Source organism: Pseudorca crassidens, chromosome 6, assembly GCF_039906515.1.
Source record: "Pseudorca crassidens isolate mPseCra1 chromosome 6, mPseCra1.hap1, whole genome shotgun sequence".
NCBI classification, from domain to species: domain Eukaryota; kingdom Metazoa; phylum Chordata; class Mammalia; order Artiodactyla; family Delphinidae; genus Pseudorca; species Pseudorca crassidens.
This window is the reverse complement of record NC_090301.1, coordinates 127913577-127935669: the sequence shown is the minus strand read 5'-3', so window position 1 is coordinate 127935669 and position 22093 is coordinate 127913577. Positions and strand designations below refer to the sequence as shown.

The window sequence follows — 22093 nt, the reverse complement described above, 5'->3', positions numbered from 1 at the left end:
GAAGTTCCTTTCTAGTCCTAATTTGTAATATTCTCTTATCTTTATGAAGGAGATCTGTAGAATCTGCAGAGCAATCTCCTCTTCAAGGCTAACTTTGAATACTTCGTTTTGTTTTTGATCAGCCTGCCATGGGTTTATCAATTTTATTAGTTTTTTCAAAGAACCAACTTTTGGCTTTGAATTGCTGTCTCTCATATTTTTTTCATTTCTTTTTCCTATGGAATTTAGGTTTACATTGATTCCGCACCCCACCCCCGCCCCAAATGCTTAGTTCATTAATTTCTCACATTCATATTTTCTAATATATGAACTTAAAATTTTAAATTTATCTTTAAGCATGGCTTAAGCTGTATCCTGTAATGCTGATATGTAGTAATATCTCATCATCATTCATTTAAAAGTATTTTTAAAATTGAATTGGAATTATTTTCTTATATTCATTGATATTTAAATTTTCAAACATGTCAGCATTTTCTACCTCTATCTGTTTATTGGTTTCTGCATTGCATTCAGATTGTGTATCCTGCCTGATCTTTGACATTTTGGGGGAAACTTCTGTATGATCATAAGACTCAGCATATAATGGGATTTTACACATGTTTTATGCATGCCTGAAAGAATGTCTCCTGCAGTTTTATGGTGAAGTTAGTGTTTGCTTAGTGTATCTTTTTCTAGCCTTTTAACCTCAATATTTCAGTAATCTTGTGATTAGTGGAGGTTGTAGATAGTTCTGTTTTTTTAAAAAATTCCAATGTGATGATCTTTGTCTCTTATTTGGATCTTTTAGGTATTTATTTACAGTTAAGGCAGTTACTGAAATATATTTTTTTAATTGATCAACTTCTTAGTGTTTTTTGTTGTTGTTGTTCTGCCTGTTTTCTGTTCCATTTTTTCTCCATTCCATCTTCCTTTGGACTGATACGTTCTTTATTAGTTAGCCAACCACCGCCTCCCCAACACACATACTTGGCTTAGAAGTTACACGTTTAGTGTGTATTCATATACTATATGAGTAGTGTATGTTATATGCATTTTTGATATTAGTAGTTACTCAAGATATAGTGACATCCTTTTTTGACTTATAAAATCTAATATTATTTAGTACTTTTACCCTCCTCCTAAGCAATGCAAGGACCTGAGATCCCTTTAACTTCATTAACCCTCATTCTGATTTAAATTACCATGGTTTTATTATTGTGTTTAAAAACTTTACACATGTAAATTTTAAACAACACAAGGCATATGATTGTTATTTTCTGTAATATTTGTCAAGATTTTTTTCACATACTTAATATTGTAGTTTTTTTCTATTCCTTTTTGTGTGTTTCACTTTTCATCCATCATCATTTTTCTCCTGCCTGAAGAATGGCCCTTAATATTTTCTTTAATGCATCTATGTGGTTATGAATTCTCTTTTTATGTGTCTTTATTTCTCCTTTATTTTTGAAAAATATTTTTGCTGGGACTTCTAGCACTTTAAAAATACTGTTCCATTGTAATTTGGTTTATATTTTTTCTGCTGAAGTCAGCTGCAAGTGTAGTTACTGTTCCATTAAAGCTATTCAGTCTTTGTATTTCCCCTTAGCCTGCTTTTGAGGTACTCTTGTTTCTATCTTACACAAATTTTATGTGTGTGTACATATGTGTTTCTTTGTATTTATCTTTCTTGTAGTTAGTAGAGCTTATAATTAATTAATTTTCCAGCTTTTTTGAGCTTTAATTGACATATGACATTGTGTAAGTTTAAAGTGTTCAATGTGATGATTTGGTACATGTATATTGCAAAATGATTACCACAGTAAGGTTGGTAGTTAACACGTCCATCACCTCACATAATTACCCTTTTTTGTGTGTGTAGTAAAAACATTTAAGATCTTCTCTTCCAACTTTCAGAGTAGGGCTTTTAAAATTTGTGCCTTGATATCTTTTGTTGGTCTTGGGAAGTTTTCCATCAGTCAATATTTCTTCCAGTATTATCGATGCCCTATTTTCTTTTCCTTCTTTTTTGGGGCTCCTCTTTCACCTGTTACTCTTATCTCTGTCTTCTAAGTCTTTCACCTTCTCGTTTATGTTTTCTAAACTTTTGCTCTTCAGTTTTTCATTCTAATTATTTTTTACTAATTCTGTTTTCACCTGAGTCTAGTCTGCTCATAAACCTATTCATTGAATTTTAAATTTTAATTACTGTATTTAACAGTTCTAGTCTTTCTTTCTTTTTTAAAAAATAGTTTCCAATTCTCTGCTGAGATATTCAGTGTCTTTTCAAACATAGTAAGTATAGTTATTATAAAATTTGTATCTTATAACTCTAATATCTGGAGCCTCTCTGGGTCTCTTTCTATTGTCTGTCATTCTCATAGCTTTTAGTCATGTTTTCTTGTCTCACATTCCATCATGTACTGGACATTATGTTTAAAAAATTATTTCTTGAGTCAGTTTGAGGCCTAAGATATTATCTTTCTCCACGGATTGGGGGGAGAGGGTTGTTCTTCTAGGTAATTGGGGTAAGTAACTATGTGGGCTCACTTCAGTCCAGTTTCATTGATTGAGGTGATTTCATGCAGAGCTGCAATCTGAACACAAACAGTCAACCCTGTAGAGTTCACCCTTCCTCTAGGGGTTCTTCTGTTGGGATCCCAGCCCAAAGTGTGAGTTTTTCTGTGGCCATCCCCTTCTTTCCTGGTGAGCTCTGGACTCCGGTTCCTGGCCCCCTCGCCCTAGGAAGCCATCAGAAGTGCCATGTGTCCTCTTTAAGGTTCTCCTTAGAAACTGATAAATACACCAGGGAAAAGCAGCCTCTGATCCATGGGGCACTCATCTTGACACCTTTCATCTCAGCCTTTCTCTGATTTTGGTCCCATAATTCTGTATCACCTTGTTAACTCTGATACTTTCAAGATTTATTCATCTTTAAATGTTTTGTCTGCCTCTAGTTGTCCTCAATGGGAGAGCTAGATGAATTTCCAGATATACCATTAATGGAGGTAGAAACTTCACAAATTTGTTTTTGTTGCATTTATGAAAGGTTTTTTGATAAGAATGTTTTCTGTAAGCACAGTTACTGAACTTGCCCCCCAGCTGCTTATATGTATCGTTCTATCTGGAAATGTATCACTCTGTTGTTACTTGAGAGAGTCAAGTGGAATAAATCAGCATTATATGAACTTTGTCTCATAAATTGGGGTTAAATACCTTGAATAGGTTTTTTGCAGTCATTTTAGGTATTTATTAGCTCCTTTTAGTTTGGAAACTTACTATTTTCTTGAAGTAAGGAGCTCAACACTATGTAATATCTATTTCTTGGTTGTGAAGGTTCTGTCCCACAAGTATTAACACTGTTTGACCGCCATTAAATAGGACAGTCTGCAATATTTTGTGGCCGTTCTGGAAAACAGCTGAAGCGCTCTCACAACAGTCAGCCAGGAATGCTGCTGGACAGCTGGGCACGGATGGTGAAGAGCCTAAACGTGTCATCCTCTGTGAACCAGGCTTCCCGTCTCATTGACGGCAGCGAGCCCTGCTGGCAGTCCTCGGGCTCACAAGGAAAGGTAGTGTGCCATGGGGACACTTCCAGAAACACTTCATTTAGATGGCTTAACCTTTTAGAGCTTCAGCACGAACTTTGAAAAACCTACTAAGTTATACTGTGATGGCACCTCTCAGTACTCATTTTGTATTTTAGTTCATAATTACTTTAAAGTTTCAGAGTAATATGCCATCCAGCTTTCATTGTCAGAGATTTTTAAACAATATCGGTAATAGATTTTATATAACTGATAGAGGGTATAATAGGGTTTGTTTTGTTTTGTTTTATTCCCCCACATAAAATGTATGAGTTCAGATTCTGCTTCTGGTTAGAAGTTCTTCTAATATATCCTAACAAATATGTGTTTATCTTTGGAATGCTGTTTTAATCGCACTTACATATGGGTGTGCCTTATCTAGACATGCAAGTTAGACTTGGAGAAAGGTGCTTTCCCTCCACTTTGACTCTAGTGTTTTCTATAACCTACTCTTTGATGGGTATTAAGGGACCACCCTAAGTCAGGAGTCTATAAACACATGACTTCTGGGGCTTAGAGGGAGACATTCTTCTAATAAACAAGTAATGCTCTTGTTTCTGCCAGCTTAAAGGCAAATTCTGTCTCTCATGTGAAATTATATATTTAAAAAATCTCATTGAGAGTCAAGCTTTAGTGATACTTTCCAGCTAAAATATAGCTGAATTTTACTAAGAAGGCTTTTTTTTCTTTTTTTTAAAGCATTGGATTCGTTTGGAGATTTTCCCAGATGTTCTTGTTCATAGATTAAAAATGATAGTGGATCCTGCTGACAGTAGTTACATGCCTTCCCTGGTTGTCGTGTCAGGTACTTGAATTACTTTACTCAAAAAATATCTTCTATCATATAATAAAAACTCCTTTGTCTGATTCCTTTACCCCATTTTTCTTCCTAGGTGGAAATTCCCTAAATAACCTAATTGAATTAAAGACAATCAACATTAACCCCACTGATACCACAGTGTCCCTTCTGAATGACTCCACAGAGGTAAGTAGAGTCTCCATACTGTTCTCCATAGTGGCCTCACCAATTTACATTCCCACCAACGGTGCAGAAGGGTTCGCTTTTCTCCACACCCTCTCCAGCATTATTATTTGTAGACTTTTTAATGTTGGCCATTCTGACTGGTATGAGGTGATACCTCATTGTACTTTTGATTTGCATTTGTCTAATAATTAGTGATATTGAGCACCTTTTCATGTGCCTGTTGAGCATCTGTATGTCTTCTTTGGAGAAATGTCTGTTTAGGCCTCCTGCCCATTTTTTGATTGGGTTGTTTGTTTTTTTGATACTGAACTTCATGAGCTGTTTGTAGATTGTGGAGATTAATCCCTTAACAATTGCATCATTTGCAAATATTTTCTCCCATTCTGAGTGTTGCCTTTTTGTTTTGTTTATGGTTTCCTTTGCTGTGCAAAGACTTTTGAGTTTAATTAGGTTCCATTTGTTTATTTTTATTTTCATTACTCTAGGAAGTGGGTCAAAAAGGATCTTCCTGTGATTTATATCACAGAGTGTTCTGCCTATGTTTTCCTCTAAGAGTTTTATAATAATCCAGCCTTACATTTAGGTCATTAATCCATTTTGAGTTTATTTTTGTGTATGGTGTTAGGAAGTGTTCTAATTTCATGCTTTTACATGTAGCTGTCCAGTTTTCCCAGCACCACTTACTGAAGAGGCTGTCTTTTCTCTATTGTCTATTCTTGCCTCCTTTGTCAAAGATAAGGTGACCATATGTGCGTAGGTTTATTTCTGGGCTTTCTGTCCTGTTCCATTGATCTATATTTCTGTTTCTGTGCCAGTACCATACTGGTTTTGATGACTGTAGCTTTGTAGTATAGTCTGAAGTCAGGGATCCTGATTCCTCCAGCACTGTTTTTCTTTCCCAAGATTGCTTTGGCTTTCGGGGTCTTCTGTGTCTACATACAAATTAAAAAATTTTTTTGTTCTAGTTCTGTGAAAAATGCCATTGGTAATTTGATAGGGATTGCATTGATACTGTAGATTGCCTGGGGTAGTATAGTCATTTTCACAATATTCTTCCAATCTAAGAACATGGTGTATATTTCCATCTGTTTGTGTCATCTTCTGTTTCCTTCATTAGCGTCTTATAGTTTTATGAGTACAGTAAGTACCCTACATACGAACCTTCAAGATGCGAACTTTCAAAGATGAGAATGTGTGTTCACATGTCCAGTCATGTAAGTTAGTTCACGTCTGGCATACATTGTCACATGTGTGCATCCTCTACAAGTGGTTATGCTTTTGGATACTTTACAGTACTGTATAGACTACAGTAGTACAGTATCTTTCTTTTTTTTTCTTTTTTCCGCCCCCCCCAAAGCGTGTGCACACTCACACGCACACACACGCAGTAGATAGTGGAGTCCACATTTATAGCAAAGGTATATTCATATACTGTTTTTTTTTTTAGGGTTCCCCAACCTTTTATTTATTTATTTTTTTACATCTTTATTGAAGTATAATTGCTTTACAATGGTGTGTTAGTTTCTGCTTTATAACAAAGTGAATCAGTTATACATATACATATGTTCCTATATCTCTTCCCTCTTGCGTCTCCCTCCCCCCCACCCTCCCTATCCCACCCCTCTAGGTGGTCACAAAGCACCGAGCTGATCTCCCTGTGCTATGCGGCTGCTTCCCACTAGCTATCTATTTTATGTTTGGTAGTGTATATATGTCCATGCTACTCTCTCTCTTTGTAACAGCTTACCCTTCCCCCTCCTCATATCCTCAAGTCCATTCTCTAGTAGGTCTGTGTCTTTATTCCTGTCTTACACCTAGGTTCTTCGTGACATTTTTTCTTTTCCTTAAATTCCATATATATGTGTTAGCATACGGAATTTGTCTTTTTTTTCTGACTTACTTCACTCTGTATGACAGACTCTAGGTCCATCCACCTCAATACAAATAGCTCAATTTCGTTTCCTTTTATGGCTGAGTAATATTCCATTGTATATCTGTGCCACATCTTCTTTATCCATTCATCCGATGATGGACACTTAGGTTGTTTCCATCTCCGGGCTATTGTAAATAGAGCTGCAATGAACATTATGGTACATGACTCTTTTTGAATTATGGTTTTCTCAGGATATATGCGCAGTAGTGGGATTGCTGGGTCATATGGTAGTTCTATTTGTAGTTTTTTAAGGAACCTCCATACTGTTCTCCATAGTGGCTGTATGAATTCACATTCCCACCAGCAGTGCAAGAGTGTTCCCTTTTTTCCACAACCTCTCCAGCATTTATTGTTTCTAGATACTTTGATGATGGCCATTCTGACTGGTGTGAGATGATGTCTCATTGTAGTTTTGATTTGCATTTCTCTAATGATTAATGATGTTGAGCATTCTTTCATGTGTTTGTTGGCAGTCTGTATATCTTCCTTGGGGAAATGTCTACTTAGGTCTTCTGCCCATTTTTGGATTGGGTTGTTTGTTTTTTTGTTATTGAGCTGCATGAGCTGCTTATAAATTTTGGAGATTAATCCTTTGTCAGTTGCTTCATTTGCAAATATTTTCTCCCATTTTGAGGGTTGTCTTCTGGTCTTGTTTATGGTTTCCTTTGCTGTGCAAAAGCTTTGATGTTTCATTAGGTCCCATTTGTTTATTTTTGTTTCTCTAGGAGGTGGGTCAAAAAGGATCTTGCTGTGATTTATGTCATAGAGTGTTCTGTGATGTTTTCCTCTAAGAGTTTGATAGTTTCTGGCCTTACATTTAGGTCTTTAATCCATTTTGAGCTTATTTTTGTGTATGGTGTTAGGGGGTGATCTAATCTCATACTTTTACATGCACCTATCCAGTTTTCCCAGCACCACTTATTGAAGAGGCTGTCCTTTCTCCACTCTATATTCCTGCCTCCTTTATCAAAGATAAGGTGACCATATGTGCATGGGTTTATCTCTGAGCTTTCTATCCTGTTCCATTGATCTATCTTTCTGTTTTTGTGCCAGTACCATACTGTCTTGATTACTCTAGCTTTGTAGTATAGTCTGAAGTCAGGGAGCCAGATTCCTCCAGCTCTGTTTTTCGTTCTTCAGATTGCTTTGGCTGTTCGGGGTCTTTTGTATTTCCATACAAATTGTGAAATTTTTTGTTCTAGTTCTGTGAAAAATGCCAGTGGTAGTTTGATAGGGATTGCATTGAATCCGTAGATTGCTTTGGGTAGTAGAGTCATTTTCACAATGTTGATTCTTCCAATCCAAGAACATGGTATATCTCTCCATCTATTTGTATCATCTTTAATTTCTTTCATCAGCATCTTATAATTTTCTGCATACAGGTCTTTTGTCTCCTTAGGTAGGTTTATTCCTAGATATTTTGTTCTTTTTGTTGCAGTGGTAAATGGGAGTGTTTTCTTGATTTCAGTTTCACATTTTACATCATTAGTGTATGAGAATGCAAGACATTTCTGCACATTAATTTTGTATCCTGCTACTTTACCAAATTCATTGATTAGCTCTAGTAGTTTTCTGGTAGCATCTTTAGGATTCTCTATCTATTGTATCATGTCATCTGCAAAGAGTGACAGCTTTACTTCTTCTTTTCCGATTTGGATTCCTTTTATTTCCTTTTCTTCTCTGATTGCTGAGGCTAAAACTTCCAAAACTCTGTTGAATAAGAGTGGTGAGAGTGGGCAACCTTGTGTTGTTCCTGATCTTAGTGGAAATGCTTTCAGTTTTTCACCATTGAGGATGATGTTGGCTGTGGGCTTGTCATATATGGCCTTTATTATGTTGAGGAAAGTTCCCCCTGTGCCTACTTTCTGCAGGGTTTTTATCATAAACGGGTGTTGAATTTTGTCGAAAGCTTTCTCTGCATCTGTTGAGATGATCATATGGTTTTTCACCTTCAATTTATTAATATGGTGTATCACGTTGATTGATTTGCATATATTGAAGAATCCTTGCAGTCCTGGAATAAAGCCCCCTTGATCATGGTGTATGATCTTTTTAATGTGCTGTTGGATTCTGTTTGCTAGTATTTTGTTGAGGATTTTTGCATCTGTGTTCATCAGTGATACTGGCCTGTAGTTTTCTTTCTTTGTAACATCCTTGTCTGGTTTTGGTATCAGGGTGATGGTGGCCTCGTAGAATGAGTTGGGGAGTGTTACTCCGCTGCTATATTTTGGAAGAGTTTGAGAAGGATAGGGGTTAGCTCTTCTCTAAATGTTTGATAGAAGTCGCCTGTGAAGCCATCTGGTCCTGGGCTTTTTTTTGTTGGAAGATTTTTAATCACAGTTACAATTTCAGTGCTTGTGATTGGTCTGTTCATATTTTCTATTTCTTCCTGATTCAGTCTTGGCAGGTTGTGCATTTCTAAGAATTTGTCCATTTCTTCCAGGTTGTCCATTTTATTGGCATAGAGTTGCTTGTAGTAATCTCTCATGATCTTTTGTATTTCTGCAGTGTCAGTTGTTAGTTCTCCTTTTTCATTTCTCATTCTATTGATTTGAGTCTTCTCCCTTCTTTTCTTGATGAGTCTGGCTAATGGTTTATCAATTTTGTTTATCCTCTCAAAGAACCAGCTTTTAGTTTTATTGACCTTTGCTATCGTTTCCTTCATTTCTTTTTCATTTATTTCTGATCAGATTTTTATGATTTCTTTCCTTCTGCTAACTTTGGGTTTTTTTAATTCTACTTTCTCTAATTGCTTTAGGTGCAAGGTTAGTTTGTTTATTCGAGATGTTTCCTGTTTCTTAAGGTAGTATTTTATTGCTATAAACTTCCCTCTTAGAACTGCTTTTGCTGCATCCCATGGGTTTTGGGTCGTCGTGTCTCCATTGTCATTTGTTTCTAGGTATTTTTTGATTTCCTCTTTGATTTCTTCAGTGATCACTTCGTTTTTAAGTAGTGTATTGTTTACCCTCCATGTGTTTGTATTTTTTATGGATCTTTTCCTGTAATTGATATCTAGTCTCACAGCGTTGTGGTCGGAAAAGATACTTGATACAATTTAAATTTTCTTAAATTTACCAAGGCTTGATTTGTGACCCAAGATATGATCTATCCTGGAGAATGTTCCATGGGCACTTGATGTGTATTCTGTTGTTTTTGGATGGAATGTCCTATAAGTGTCAGTTAAGTCCATCTTATCATTTAAAGCTTGTGTTTCCTTATTTATTTTCATTTTGGATGATCTGTCCATTGGTGATAGTGTGGTGTTGAAGTCCCCTACGATGAATGTGTTATTGTCGATTTCCCCTTTTATGGCTCTTAGTATTTGCCTTATGTATTGAGGTGCTCCTCTGTTGCGTGCATAAATATTTACAATTGTTATATCTTCTTCTTGGATCGATCCTTTGATCATTATGTAGTGTCCTTCTTTGTCTCTTCATATAGTCTTTATTTTAAAGTCTATTTTGTCTGATATGAGAATTGCTACTCCAGCTTTCTTTTGGTTTCCATTTGCATGGAATATCTTTTTCCATCCCCTTACTTTCAGTCTGTACGTGTCTCTAGGTCTGAAGTGGGTTTCTTGTAGACAGCATATACGTGGGTCTTGTTTTTGTATCCATTCAGCCAATCTGTGTCTTTTGGTGGGAGCATTTAGTCCGTTTACATTTAAGGTAATTATCGATATGTATGTTCCTAGTCCCATTTTCTTAATTGTTTTGGGTTTATTATTGTAGGTCTTTTCCTTCTCTTGTGTTTCTTGCCTAGAGCAGTTCCTTTAGCATTTGGTGTAAAGCTGGGTTGGTGGTGCTTAACTCTCTCAGGTTTTGCTTGTCTGTAAAGGTTTTAATTTCTCCATCAAATCTGAATGAAATCCTTACTGGGTAGAGTAATCTTGGTTGCAGGTTTTTCTCCTTTATCACTTTAAATATCTCTTGCCATTTCCTTCTGGCTTGCAGAGTTTCTGCTGAAAGATCAGCTGTTAACCTTATGGGGATTCCCTTGTGTGTTATTTGTTGTTTTTCCCTTGCTGCTTTTAATATGTTTTCTTTGTATTTAATTTTTTTTTTTTTTTCGGTATGTGGGCCTCTCAGTGTTGTGGCCTCTCCTGTTGCGGAGCACAGGCTCTGGACGCGCAGGCTTAGTGGCCATGGCTCACGGGCCCAGCTGCTCTGCGGCATGTGGGATATTTCCGGACCCGGGGCACGAACCCGTGTGCCCTGCATCGGCAGGCGGACTCTCTACCACTGCGCCACCAGGGAAACCCTGTGTTTAATTTTTGACAGTTTGTTTAATATGTGTCTTGGCGTATTTCTCCTTTTATTTATCCTGTATGGGATTCTCTGTGCTTCCTGGACTTGATTAACTATTTCCTTTTGCATATTAGGGAAGTTTTCAACTATAATCTCTTAAAATATTTTCTCAGTCCCTTTCTTTTTCTCTTCTTCTTCTGGAACCCCTATAATTCGAATGTTGGTGCGTTTAATGTTGTCCCAGAGGTCTCTGAGACTGTCTTCAGTTCTTTTCATTCTTTTTTCTTTATTCTGCTCTGCAGTCGTTATTTCCACTATTTTATCTTCCAGGTCACTTATCCGTCCTTCTGCCTCAGTTATTTTTCTATTGATCCCATCTAGATTATTTTTAATTTCATTAATTGTGTTGTTCATTGTTGCTTGTTTCATCTTTAGTTCTTCTAGGTCCTTATTAAATGTTTCTTGCATTTTGTCTATTCTATTTCCAAGATTTTGGATCATCTTTACTATCATTATTCTGAATTCTTTTCCAGGTAGACTGCCTATTTCCTCTTCATTTGTTAGGTCTGGTGGGTTTTTATCTTGCTCCTTCATCTGCTGTGTGTCTTTCTGTCTTCTCATTTTGCTTGTCTTACTGTGTTTGGGGTCTCCTGTTTGTAGGCTGCAGGTTTGTAGTTCCCGTTGTTTTTGGTGTCTGTCCCCAGTGGCTAAAGTTGGTTCAGTGGGTTGTGTAGGCTTCCTGGTGGAGGGGACTAGTGCCTGGGTTCTGGTGGATGAGGCTGGATCTTGTCTTTCTGGTGGGCAGGTCCACGTCTGGTGGTGTGTTTTGGGGTATCTGTGGACTTATTATGATTTTAAGCAGCCTCTCTGCTAATGGATGGGGTTGTGTTCCTGTCTTGCTAGTTGTTTGGCATAGGGTGTCCAGCACTGTAGCTTGCTGGTCATTGAGTGAAGCTGGGTCTTGGTGTTGAGATGGAGATCTCTGGGAGATTTTCGCCGTTTGATATTATGTGGAGCTGGGAGGTCTCTTGTGGAACAGTGTCCTGAAGTTGGCTCTCCCACCTCAGAGGCACAGCACTGACTCCTGGCTACAGCACCAAGAGCCTTTCATCCACACGGCTCAGAATTAAAGGGAGAAAAAGTAGATAGGAAGAAAGAAAGGAAGGAAGAGGGGAGGGAGGGAGGCAGGGAGGAGGGAAGGGAAGGAAGGAAGGAAAGAAAGAAAGAAAGAAAGCAGATAAAATAAAATAAGATAAAATAAAATAAAGTTATTAAATTAAAAAGTCATTATTAAGAAAAAAATTTTGTTTGAAAAAGAAAAACAAAAACGGACGTATAGAATCCTAGGACAAATGGTGGGAGTAAAGCTGTACAGACAAAGTCTCACACAGAAGCATACACATACACACAAAGAGAGGAAAAGGGAAAAAAATAATAAATCTTGCTCTCAAAGTCCACCTTAATTTGGGATGATTTGTTGTCTATTCGTGTATTCCACAGATGCAGGGGACATCAAGTTGATTGTGGAGCTTTAATCCGCTGCTTCTGAGGCTGCTGGGAGAGATTTCTCTTTCTCTTCTTTGTTCTCACAGCTCCCGGGGCTCAGCTTTGGATTTGGCCCTGCCTCCGTGTGTAGGTTGCCGGAGGGCGTCTGTTCTTTGCTCAGACAGGACGGGGTTAAAGGAGCAGCTCCTTTGGGGACTCTGGCTCACTCAGGCTGGAGGGGAGGGAGGGGCACGGAGTGCGGGGCGAGCCTGCGGCGGCAGAGGCCAGCGTGAGGTTGCACCCGCCTTAGGTGCGCCATGTGTTCTCCCGGGGGAGATGTCCCTGGATCCCAGGACCCTGGCAGTGGCGGGCTGCACGGGCTCCCCGGAAGGAGGTTGTGGATAGTGACCTGTGCTTGCACATAGGCTTCTTGGTGGCGGCCACAGTGCGTTAGCATCTCATACCCGTCTCTGGGGTCCGCAGTTGTTTTTTTTTTCACATCTTTATTGGAGTATAATTGCTTTACAATGGTGTGTTAGTTTCTGTTTTATAACAAAGTGAATCAGTTATACATATGTTCCCATATCTCTTTCCTCTCGCGTCTCCCTCCCTTCCACCCTCCCTATCCCACACTTCCAGGCGGTCCGCACTTTTAGCCGCGGCTCGCACCCGTCTCTGGAGCTCCTTTAAGCAGCGCGCACCAGGAAACAAAGAGGGAAGAAAAAGTCTCTTGCCTCTTCGTCATGTCCAGACTTTTCCCCGGACTCCCTCCCGGCTAGCCGTGGTGCACTAACCCCCTGCAGGCTGTGTTCATGCCGCCAGCTCCAGTCCTCTCCCTGTGCTCCGACCTCTCCCTGAAGCCCGAGCCTCAGCTCCCAGCCCCGCACGCCCTGGCAGGTGAGCAGACAAGCCTCTCGGGCTGGTGAGTGCCGATCGATACCGATCCTCTGTGCGGGAATCTCTTCGCTTTGCCCTCGGCACCCCTGTTGCTGTCCTCTCCTCCGCGGCTCTGAAGCTTTCCCCTTGTGCCACCCGCAGTCTCCACCCGCGAAGGGGTTTCCTAGTGTGTGGAAACCTTTCCTCCTTCACAGCTTCCTCCCAGTGGTGCACTCCTGTCCCTATCCTTTTGTCTCTGTTTATTCTTTTTTCTTTTGCCCTACCCAGGTACGTGGGGACTTTCTTGCCTTTTGGGAGGTCTGAGGTCTTCTGCCAGCGTTCAGTAGGTGTTCCGTAGGAGTTGTTCCACGTGTAGATGTATTTCTGGTGTATCTGTGGGGAGGAAGGTGATCCCCACATCTTACTCTTCCGCCATCTTCCCCTCGTCCCAGTATCTTTATTTCAAGCCCTGGATAGGCTTTATGGCCTCTATTATGTTGAGGTATGTTCCCTCTATGCCCACTTTCTGGAGAGTTTTTATCATAAGTGTGTGTTGAATTTTGTCAAAAGCTTTTTCTGCATCCATTTGAGATGATAATATGGTTTTTATTCTTCAATTTGTTAACGTGGTGTATCACACTGATTTGCGAATACTGAAAAATCCTTGCACCCCTGGGATAATTCTGCTTGATGATGGTGTATGATCCTTTTAATGTATTGTTGGATTCGGTTTGCTAGTATTTTGTTGAGAAGTTTTTAAAAATTTATTTATTTATTTATTCATTTGGTTGAGCCAGGTCTTACTTGCAGCAGTCAGGCTCCTTAGTTGTGGCTCGCAGACTCCTTAGTTGCGTCACGTGGGCTCCTTAGTTGTGGCAGGCAGGTTACTTAGTTGTGGTTCGAGGGCTCCTTAGTTGTGGCTCACCAGCTCCTTAGTTGTGGCACATGGGCTCCTTAGTTGCGGCAGGTGGGCTCTGTTAGTTGAGGCTCACAGGCTCCTTAGTTGCGGTTCACCAGCTGCTTAGTTGCAGCATGCAGGTGGGATCTAGTTCCCTGACGAGGGATCAAACCCAGGCCCCCTGCATTGGGAGCGTGGAGTCTTAACCACCCGCGCCACCAGGGAGGTCACCTGTTGAGGATTTTTGTGTCTATGTTCATCAGTGATAATTGCCCTGTAAATTTTCATTTCTTTCGTGTGTGTGTGTGTGTGTGTGTGTGTGTGTGTGTGTGTGAGATATCTTTGTCTGGTTTTGCTATCAGGGCGATGGTGGCTTCATAGAATGAGTTTGGGAATGTTCCTTCCTCTGCAGTTTGTTCTTTTGCAATAGTTTCAGAAGGATAGGTGTTAACTCTTCTCTAAATGTTTGGTAGAATTCACCTGTGAAGCCACCTGGTCCTGAACTTTTGATTGTTGCAAGTTTTAAAATCACAGATTTAGCACATCATTAACTGAAAAGCTTTTGCACAGCAAAGGATACCCTGGAGAAAACGAAAAGACAACCTATTGAATGGGAGAAAAAAATTGAAATGGTATGACTGATAAGGGATTAATATACAACATATATCAACAGCTCATACAACTCAACAGCAAAAAACCAACCCAATTAAAAAATGGGCAGAAGAACTGAATAGACATTTTTCCAAAGAAGAAATGCAGATGGCCAACAGGCAGATGAAAAGATACTCAAAATCACAAATCATCAGTGAAATGCAAATTAAAACCACAATGAGATATCACCTCAGACCTGTCAGAATGGCTGTCATCAAAAAGAACACAAATAACAAATGTTAGCGAGAATTGCAGAAAAGGGAACACTTGTACACTGTTGGTGGGAACGTAAATTGGTACAGGTATATATCCGAAAAAGAGAACATGTACCCCAATGTTCATAGCAACATTATTTACAATTGTCAAGATAGGGAAGCAACCTAAGTGTCCATCAACAGAAGAACGGATAAAGATGTGGTACATAAATACAATGGAGTACTGTTCAGCCACAAAAGAGAATGAAAATTTGCCATTTGCAACAACATGGAGGGACTTGGAGGGCATTATGCTAAGTGAAATAAGTCAGACAGAGAAAGACAGATACTGTATGATATCACTTACATGTGGAATCTAAAAAATACACCAGTTAGTGAATATAACAGAAAAAGAAGCTGAGTCACAGACATAGAGAACAAACTAGTGGCTACCAGGGGGAGAAGGAAGAGGGGAGGGGCAATATAGGGGTAGGGGGTTAAGAGGCACAAACTATTAGGTATAAAATAAGCTACAAGGATATATTGTACAACGTGGGGAATATAGCAGATATAGAGTATAACCTATAAAAATTGTGAATCACTATATTGTATACCTGTAACTCACATATTATTATATATCAACTATACATCAATGAAAAATAAATTGCTTAATTGATTTAAAGAAGTCACAGATTCAATATCAGTACTTGTAATTGGTCTGTTCATACTTCCTATTTCTTCGTGATTCTGTCTTGGGAGATTATACCTTTTAGGAATTTGTCCATTTCTTCTAGGTTGTCCATTTAATTGGCATGTTGTTGCTTGTAGTAGTCTCTTATGACCCTTTGTATTTCTGTGCTCTTGGTTATAACTTCTTTTTCATTTCTGATTTTATTGTTTCCGGCCCTCTCCCGTTTTTTTCTTGATGATTCTGACTAAAGGTTTATCAATTTTTTTTTCTGTTTTCAGAGGACCAGCTTATAGTTTCATTGATCTTTTCTATTGGTATTTTAGTCTCTATTTCATTTATTTCTGCTCTGATCTTTATGATTTCTTCTCCTAACTTTGGCTTTTGTTTGTTCTTGTTTCTCTGTTTGCTTTAGGCATAAGGTTTGTTGTTTATTTGAGAACTCCCCTCTTAGAATTGCTTTGCTGCATCTCATAGGTTTTGGATCATCATGTTTTTATTTTCATTTGTCTGTAGGTATTTTCTGATTTCCTCCTTGATTTCTTCAGTGATCCACTGGCTGTTTAGTAGCATATTGTTCAGCCTCCATATGCTTGTTTTTTTTGCAGTTGTTTTCTTGTTGATTTCTAATCTCATAGTGTTGTGGTCGTAAAAGATGCTTGCTATTATTTCAGTTTTCTTAAATTTACCAAGGCTTGCTTTGTGGCCTAGCATGTCATCTATCCTGGAGAATGTTCCATGTGCACTTGAAAAGAATGTGTATTCTGCTACTCTCAGGTAGAATGCTTTATAAATATCAATTAAGCCCCTCTGGTCTAATATGTCATTTAAAGCCTGTGTTTCCTTACTGATTTTCTGTCTGGGTGATCTGTCCACTAATGAAGGTGGGGTATTAACATCCCCCACTGTTATTGTGTTACTGTCGATTTCTCCTTTTATGTCTGTTAATGTTTGCCTTATATGTTGAGATGCTTCCCTGTTGGGTGAATATATATTTACAATTGTTGTATTTCCTTGGATTGAAGAAGATATAACATTTCTTCCCCTCATTTTCAGTTTGTATGTGTCTCTAGATCTGAAGTGAGTCTCCTATAGGCAGCAGATATATGGGCCATGTTTTTGTTTCCATTCAGTCAGTCTGTGTCTTTTGGTTGGAGCATTTAGTCCGTTTACATTTAAGGTATTTATCCATATGTATGTTCCTATTGCCGTTTTGCTAATTGTTTTGGATTTGTTTTTGTAGGTCTTTTTTTCCCCTTTCTTCTTTTGTTTTCTTCTGATTTGATGTATATCTTTAGTGTTATTTTGCATTCCTTTTTCTTTTTTGTGTGTATTTCTATTACAGGTTTTTGTTTTGTGGTTACTATGAGGTTTTTGTACTGCAGTCTAGTTAAATATGTGCTTGTTTTAAGTTGCTGATCTCTTAATTTCAAATGCATTTTAGATACCCTGCATTTGTACTCTTCTCCCCTCATGGTCACTGCTTTTGAATTCATATTTTACATCTAATTGTTTTGTCTATCCCTTAAACCCTTATTGTGGGTACAGATGATTTTACTCCTTTTGTCTTTTAACCTCCCTACTAGCTTTGTGTGTGAATGATTTCCTACTGTATGTTTACCTTTACTAGAGAGCTTTTCCATTTTGTAATTTTCTTGTTTCTAGTTGTGTCGTTTTCTTTTCCACCTAGAGGAGTTCCTTTAGCATTTGCTGTAAAGCTGGTTTGATGTTCCTGAATTCTTTTAGCTTTTACTTGTCTGTAAAGCTTTTGTTTTCTTCATCAAATCTCAGTGAGAGCCTTGCAGTGTAGAATATTCTTGGTTATAGGTTCTTCTCTTTCATCACTTTATATTGTGCATTCCCTTCTGGTCTGCAGAGGTTTTGCTGAAAAATCAGCTGATAGCCTTATAGGATTCCCTTGTATGTTGTCTTTTGCTTTTCCCTTGTTACTTTTAATATTCTCTCTTTATCTTTTAATTTTTTCATTTTTATGACAATAGTCCTTGTGTATTCCTCTGCGGGTTAATCCTATATGGGATTCTCTGTGCTTCCTGGACTTGGTTGACTTTTTCCTTTCCCAGCTTAGGTAAGTTTTCAGCTATTATCTCTTCAGATATTTTATCAAGTCCTTTCTCTCTCTCTTCTTCTGGGACTCCTATAATATGAATATTTATGTGCTTGTCGTCGTCCTACTGGTCTCTTAAACTGTCCTCATTTCTTTTTGTTCTCTTTTCTGTTTGGTAGCAGTGATTTCCAGTACTGTGTCTTCTAGCTCACTAATCCATTCTTCTGCCTCATTTAGGCTACTGTTGATTCCTTCTGGTATATTTTTCAGTTCAGTTATTGCATTCCTTAATTCTGTTTGGTTGTTCTGTATATTTTCTAATTCTTTATTTAAAAACTTCTAATTTCTCGCTCTGTGCATCTATTCTCCTTCTGAGTTCTTTCATCATCTTTATCATCATTACTCTAAACTCTTGGGTAGATTGCCTCGACGTCACTTAGTTTTTCTTCTGGCGTTTTATCTTGTTACTTCGTCTGAAACATAATCCTGTTGCTGCATTTTGTTTAAATTGCTATTTGTATTTTTATGTATGTGGTAGGTTGGTTCTGCTTCTCAACCTTGGAGAAGTGGCCCTCTGTAAGAGATGTCCTATGCATCCCAGCAGTGCAGTTCCTTCTCATCATCCAAGGAAGGGCCACGGGCCAGCTGGTTCCAGGGTAGGGTCTGGCCTGCATTTGCAGACTTGGTCTGTTGGCTGAAGGACTGTCATTTTCTTGCTTCTGGTGTCTGACCTCTGGTGAGTGAGGCTGGTCTAGATAGTTGAGTGAGTGAGATTCCTGGCAGGTGGGGCTGGTGCCTGCCCCCTGGTAGGTGGAGTTGGGTCTTGGTCCTCTGGTGGGCAGGACCATGTATAGAGGCAGCTGTGGGCTCAGGAAGTCTTTAGGCAGTCTGTCTGCTGATGGCTGTTTCCGCACCTAGTTTGTTGTTTATCCTGAGGCGTTCCAGCATTGGAGCCTAGAGCCTGGTGGGTGGGGCCAGGTCTTGGTGCCAGAATGTCAGCCTCCAGGAGAGCTCATGCAGATGAATATTCTCCTGATATATCTGCCACTAGTGTCTATGCCCCCAGTGTGGGCCACAGCCTCTCCCTGCCTCCCCAGGAGACCCTCCAAGACCAGCAGGTAGATCTGGCCCAGATACCTATCAAATTGCTGCTTTTGCTCTTGGTCCTGGTGCATGTGAGATTTTGCATGCACCCTTTATGAGTGAAGTCTCTATTTCCCCCAGTCCTCTGGATCTCCTCCAGTCAAGCCCCCGCTGATCTTCAAAGGCAGGTGCTCTCAGGGTTCCTCTTCCCAGTGCCAGACCCCCAGGCTGGGGAGCGTGATGTGAGGCTCAGAACTCTCACTCCTGTTGGAGAACCTCTGTAATATAATTATTCTCCAATTTGTGAGTTGCCAACCCCGGTGGGTATGGGATTTAATTATATCATGAGCCTGCCTGTCCTACCAGTCTTGCTGTGGTCCATCTTTATGTCTTTAGCTGTAGAGGATCTTTTCTAGTAGGTGTCAGTCTTTTTCAACGATAGTTGTTCTGCAGATTGTTGTGATTTTGTTGTGCTTGTGAGAAGAGGTGAGCTTAGTGTCCTTCTACTCTGCCATCTTGGCCACTCTCCCATAGTGTTCCTTTTTGATGGTTTGCAAATGACAATGGAGTTGCCTTTTTTTGACCATCTCTATAATAACATTGAGCCCATATTTTCCCCCTTAATTAAATAATTGTATTTATTTTAAAATTTGACATGTATACAACTTGAATTTGTTGCTTATCAGATCAGCTTGAAAAGAAAACAAAACAAATTTCTTCCTCACTATCTTTGGTAAGAAGCAGGGGTAAAAGCTCTTGGCAAAAGTCATTGCCAAGCATGTCAGGGTGCTTTGTGCATTTAGCATTGTGTTATTCACGTTAAATATCTGTTACTATTGCAATAGTTCTTTCTGACCATACATGTGACACTGGAAATTGCTTTTTTGTTTTCATACCTTTAATTTGGTAGTAAGGAAAATTTCAAAATGAATCCAAGTTAATTTTATCTCCTGAAAATTCTGTCTGAGAGAATCAGTGAAGGTTCTTTTAAACAGTACATATTACGGATCAGTGAGACTGCCTTATAAATCTTCCAGTAAATCTTTCCACACAGACGTGAACACTATTTTAGTAAATTAAATATATTTAAAGTAACGCAGGTTAAAGCAGTTTTTTTTAACTACCTATACATTATCTCATGAGAACTTATTTAATTGATATGATAGTGGATAAAGATACCAAATAGTTGACTTTTATTCATCTAAAGTTTATCATAAGTGAGTTTATTTTTAAATTATTAAATGCAGTTTACCAATGATTGCTTTATTACTTTAAAAAAATTTTTATTGGTGTATAGTTGACTTACAGTGTGTTAGTTTCAGGTGTACAGCAAAGTGAATCAGTTATACATGTACATGTATCCACTCTTTTTTTTAGATTCTTTTCCCATATAGGCCATTACAGAGTATTGAGTAGAGTTCCCTGTGCTATACAGCAGGTTTTTATTAGTTATCCATTTTATATATAGCAGTGTGTATATGTCAGTCCCAGTCTCCCAATTTATCCCTCCTCCCGTTATCCCTTGGTAACTATAAGTTTGTTTTCTACATCCATGACTCTACTTCTGTTTTGTAAATAAGTTCATTTGTACCCTTTTTTTTTAGATTCCACATGTAAGCGATATCATATGATGTTTGTCTTTCTGTGTCTGACTTACTTCACTTGGTATGACCATCTCTAGGTCCATCCATCTTGCTGCAAATGGCATTATTTTGTTCTTTTTTATGGCTGAGTTATATTCCATTGTATATATGTACCACATCTTCTTTATCCATTCCTCTTGTGACGGACATTTATGTTGCTTCCATGTCCTGGCTATTGTAAATAGTGCTCCAGTAAAGATAGGGGTGCATGTGTCTTTTCAAATTATGGTTTTCTCTGGACATATGCCCAGAAGTGGGATTGCTGGGCCATATGGTAGTTCTATTTTTAGCTTTTAAAGGAACCTCCATACTGTTCTCCATAGTGGCTGCACCAATTTACATTCCCACCAACAGTGTAGGAGGGTTCCCTTTGCCCTACACCCTCTGTAGCATTTACTGTTTGTAGATTTTTTGATGATGGATATTCTGACCAGTTTGAGGTGATACCTCATTGTATTTTTGATTTGCATTTGTCTAATAATTAGTGATATTGAGCATCTTCTCATGTGCCTGTTGCCCATCTATCTGTATGTCTTCTTTGGAGAAATGTCTCTTTAGATCTTCCACCCATTTTTTGATTGGGCTATTTGTTTGTTTGATATTGAGCTTCATGAGCTGTTTGTATATTTTGGAGATTAATCCTTTGTTAGTTGCTTTGTTTGCAAATATTTTCTCCCATTCTGACAGTTGTCTTTTTGTTTTGTTTATGGTTTCCTTTGCTGTTCCTTTCCTTTTGAGTTTAATTAGGTCCCATTTGTTTATTTTTATTTTTTTTAAACATCTTTATTGGGGTATAATTGCTTTACAATGGTGTGTTAGTTTCTGCTTTATAACAAAGTGAATCAGTTATACATATACATATGTTCCCATATCTCTTCCCTCTTGCGTCTCCCTCCCTCCCACCCTCCCTAGCCCACCACTCCAGGCGGTCACAAAGCACCGAGCCGATATCCCTGTGCCATGCGGCTGCTTCCCACTAGCTATCTACCTTATGTTTGTTAGTGTGTATATGTCCATTTTATTTTTATTTTCATTACTTTAGGAGGTGGATCAAAAAAGATCTTGCTGCGATTTATGTCAAAGATTGTTTTGCCTATGTTTTCCTCTAAGAGTTTTATAATAATCCAGCCTTACATTTAGGTCTTTAATCCATTTTGAGTTTATTTTTGTGTATGGTGTTAGGGAGTGTTCTAATTTCATTCTTTTATATGTACGTGTCGAGTTTTCCCAGCACCACTTATTAAAGACACTGTCTTTTCTCCATTGTAGAGTCTTGCCTCCTTTGTCATAGATTAGGTGACCATCGGTGTGTGGGTTTATCTCTGGGCTTTCTATCCCGTTCCATTGATCTGTATTTCTGTTTTTTGTGCCAGTACCATACTGTTTTGATTACTGTAGATTTATAGTATAGTCTGAAGTCAGGGATCCTGGTTCCTCTAGCTTTGTTTTTCTTTTGCAAGATTGCTTTGGCTATTCAGGGTCTTTTGTGTTTCCATACAATCTGTAAATTTTTTTGTTCTAGTTCTGTGAAAAATGCCTTTGGTAATTTGAAATGGGTTGTGTTGGATCTGTAGATTGCTTTGGGTAGTATAGTCATTTTTACAATATTGATTCTTCCAATCTAAGAACATGGTATATCTCTCCATCTGTTTGTGTCGTCTTTGATTTCTTTCATCAGTATCTTATAGTTTTCTGAGTACAGGTCTTTTGCTCCTTGGGTAAGAATCATTGCTTTATTATTTTTTTCTGTCCACATAAAGGCAGGCAAGTTCCATGTGATCC

At 38.6% G+C, this 22093-nt stretch overlaps 1 protein-coding gene across 6 annotated transcripts in view; it reads left to right on the top strand.

Moving 5' to 3' along the window:
• The window catches only part of HERC2 (HECT and RLD domain containing E3 ubiquitin protein ligase 2), a 228097-nt gene that overhangs the window by 125934 nt on the left and 80070 nt on the right, over nt 1-22093 (top strand). For all 6 annotated transcript variants that reach the window (XM_067742325.1, XM_067742323.1, XM_067742327.1 and 3 more), the window contains 3 exons: nt 3358-3548; nt 4263-4368; nt 4457-4548. In XM_067742325.1, the coding sequence (XP_067598426.1) occupies nt 3358-3548; nt 4263-4368; nt 4457-4548 (389 nt within the window). The remainder of the gene's footprint in view (nt 1-3357; nt 3549-4262; nt 4369-4456; nt 4549-22093) is intronic.